Source organism: Lepisma saccharinum, chromosome 14 (genome assembly GCF_977018435.1).
Source record: "Lepisma saccharinum chromosome 14, izLepSacc3.1, whole genome shotgun sequence".
NCBI lineage: Eukaryota > Metazoa > Arthropoda > Insecta > Zygentoma > Lepismatidae > Lepisma > Lepisma saccharinum.
In genome coordinates, this window is record NC_139242.1 from 15,637,151 (window position 1) to 15,640,348 (window position 3,198).

The 3,198-nt window shown below is 44.9% G+C and overlaps 1 protein-coding gene across 1 annotated transcript; it reads right to left on the reverse strand.

Moving 5' to 3' along the window:
- Positions 1–1,152: 1,152 nt before the first annotated feature.
- Positions 1,153–2,574, reverse strand: LOC145998300 (STAM-binding protein-like A). The gene has a single exon (XM_083134703.1). The coding sequence runs from the start codon at positions 2,572–2,574 to the stop codon at positions 1,153–1,155; it is 1,422 nt and encodes a 473-aa protein (XP_082990829.1).
- Positions 2,575–3,198: the final 624 nt, after the last annotated feature.

Consider the following 3,198-nt stretch of genomic DNA (forward strand, 5'->3'; position numbering starts at 1 on the left):
TATTCGACGCTGGGTAGGCGCCGGGGCCGCTTCCACCGTTAGAAAAGTTCCCGGATTTGAATCGGCCGGGGATCGAACCCGGGACCTTGAGCATGGTAGTCAGACGCGTTACCGACTGAGCCACCGCGGCCACTTGTTCAATGTATGTAATACACATTAATACTGCTGTTCATTAATACACTAACCGAATGTACCGAGTGTGTGTTTGAAGCGACACGCACATAACTGTACTGCAATGACTGTTTTTTCACATCACAACCTAACCCTGTGCTTAGCACCACGCCATATAGGGGTGTGGGGGTAACGCCCCACACTTTCTTGATCCGGTCGTGAGTGGGAGTGATGTGATCAGCATCACGCCCCTGACCGCCTTTACCCCCCAGGGTTTCCCCCAGGTACCCATGTTATTCGACGCTGGGTGGGCGCCGGGGACGCTTCCAAAGTTAGAAAAGTTCCCGGATTTGAACCGGCGGGGGATCGAACCCGGGACCTTGAGCATGGTAGTCAGACGCGTTACCGACTGAGCCACCGCGGCCACACCACATCAGAACCTACGCACTTGATAACGTCCACAATGGCATCCGTCCGCACGGAGGACCATAAACGTTTGCGATTGCCGTAACTAATTACTTCACCATACTGATTTTGTACGCATGCAGTAGAGTAGACGTTATTTCTTGTAAATGCTTATATTTGAGGAATGCACACGGTTAAATACACACACTAACAAATACAACTGAATCGTGGGTGCGCAACACACACGCACGTCTTGGTTGAATGCAGCCGAATGAGACTGTCTTGAGGCAGAGCTGCCAACTGTACACGCTGCTTCACTGGCGTGCTGCAAGTTCCACGAAAATACAATGATTAATGATTAAAACCTGAACAAAATCATTTCGGCAAGGAATGTTGTCAACCCAGGATCTGGTCTATTTGTTGGAAATATGGTGGCGGGCGTGATTCGCGCAATGAATTGTGGGGGGGGGATGATGTTCGCTGAATATTCCATTGGATTTTCAGTTATAAAAAAGGCTACACAACAGCATCCTGTTATATGTAAATGCAATTTATTTCAGAAAAGAAAACAGTTGTTGTTGCTTTTTTAATGTTCGGTTATTAATCCTCAGAAGATACAAACCTTTGACTACTAAGTTAGTAAAGTTCCACTTCTGGGCAAGTGAAACATTTGCAGGTACTTCCGCAAATTTTGACCTTTTTTCTATCTTTTCTTCCTTGTTTTATCTCGTCCATTTTTATTTCAGATTTCTTTTCCCTCTGCTTTCGAAAATCTACGATTTCCGTGGGATAGAAACCGGTTTCGTCTATCTGGTAGTTGGAGGCAGAGGTGTAGAGTGGTCTTCTTTCGTTGTGCCTGTGGAAAACACGTTTCTGACAAGAAGAAACCATGTTCATGCCATAATCAGTTAGGGTAGCAACCAGCGTTTCGTTCTTCTGCACGTTGCAAACGACTGTCACGGACGAGGGGTTAGTTCTTTGCAGATTGTACTGCTCGTGCACGTCCAGGCAATTCATGTAGGTGGCTCGGGCACTTTGGGTTCGAATCCAACCGCACACTTCGAGCTTTTGTTCCTTGATCCAGCGGAATACTTGGTCCACTTTAAGTTTCGCGATGGCCCCGTGCTTGAAGGTCTGTTTCGGAATCAGCACTTGCGAAACGTGAACGATGCCTTTGGACATTTCTCGACCGCAAACGTACGCCATGGTTTCCTCGTTTTTCTCCGTGTTTTCTCGTGCGACCGCGAGAAACGTGTCGGTGTACGTTTTGGGAAATATCAGAAGTTGTTTAGTAGGAGCCGTCGTGGTTGCGAATTCCTGCTTGGTGTGCAAAGATAACGACGAGCTTGACTGCAGCAGCGGGGGAAGTATCTCGTGTTCGCTCCTGACAACGTAGATGTTCTGGTCGTCGTAAGGCTTCTCCCGATCTTCGTCGTGAGGAACTCCTTCGTTCAGAGTTCGCGAAGACGAGCAGTCTGTCGTGTTGGAATCGACTTTCGGAATGATTTGAGAGTTCGAAAATATTTGCTGAATGCAGGACTTGTTAAACAGGGCGATCGAGCAGTTGTAATTTATGCCCGAAGTTCTGTCGTCCACCCCCTTCTGAGAAGGCTTGCCCTTAGCTTGTGGTTGCATGCGTATCTGCTCGCGCAAATGCAGCCGCTGGAGATACGTCGTCTGCTCTTTCAAGTAGACGTTCAACAACATCTTCTCCAGTGTCTGCAGCTGAAATTTCACACAAAGCAGTTTCTCCTTGAGTCTCCTGTAATCTACGTCGCTAGCGTTTCTGTACTCCGGGTGATGCACGATGTGGACGCCAAACAATGCCTGGAATTTCCGAAACATCAGATAAGAGTTCTCATACTGTTTCTCGGACAAGTACACATTACCTAGTCGAACCATTTCCGAAGCAGCTCTCCAATATTTTGAAATAGGAATTTTTGGGTTAATGCTAACGTCCCTTGCAAGTCTATCCATGTTTATCAGTCTTTGTTGTGGAGACATGATTAACATATCGGGTGAAGGTCTGTTTCTTCTTACTGCATTTTCTTTCTCCATTTTTCTTAGAAGTTTGTTTGCCTAACCTGTTGATGTGTGGTTACCTAGGATAAGTGACTCCTTTATAGTTTTGCATTGTTGTTCGTAGAGGAGTAAACCAGAGTAAACATCCCGTCCCCAAAAATGTCTCGTTATTAGCTTCCACTAAGAGAACAGTGACGAAAATGTGACCTCAGACCCTCAACAAAAAGGTGAAAAATTAGCTCAACACTGCACAAAATTTGTCTGGTAAAATAGAAATGGTTGTCAATACACTACACTTGCTATTTTTCTCTGAGAAGTGGATTGAGGCGGTATTCTCAACTTGAGTTACTCAAAAAACTTCCTACGCTTGAAGAGTGTTGATAGCAAGTATGTTCATTTTGCTTTTAAAACTTCGATATTGTTCGCAAAATACTTTGGTAAATATAATTGGTGTAAATAATTAGAATTCAAAGACAAGAAATCCTTAGCTACTCTTTTACTTTCAACCATCAATACTTGTATGCAATTCGGTATGTGTACAACCAAATTTGGCTTGTCTATACTGTAGAAGGCGTGCATTTCTTCTTGGTAATGGAATTGCTACTGCGATTAGCGGGGAACTGTTTTGTTGGTATTCAATTATTGTACGCATCACAAGTT

Bases quoted from the DNA above. Each gene is read 5' to 3' on its own strand.
- LOC145998300 (XM_083134703.1), bottom strand. From the start codon at position 2,574: ATGGAGAAAGAAAATGCAGTAAGAAGAAACAGACCTTCACCCGATATG.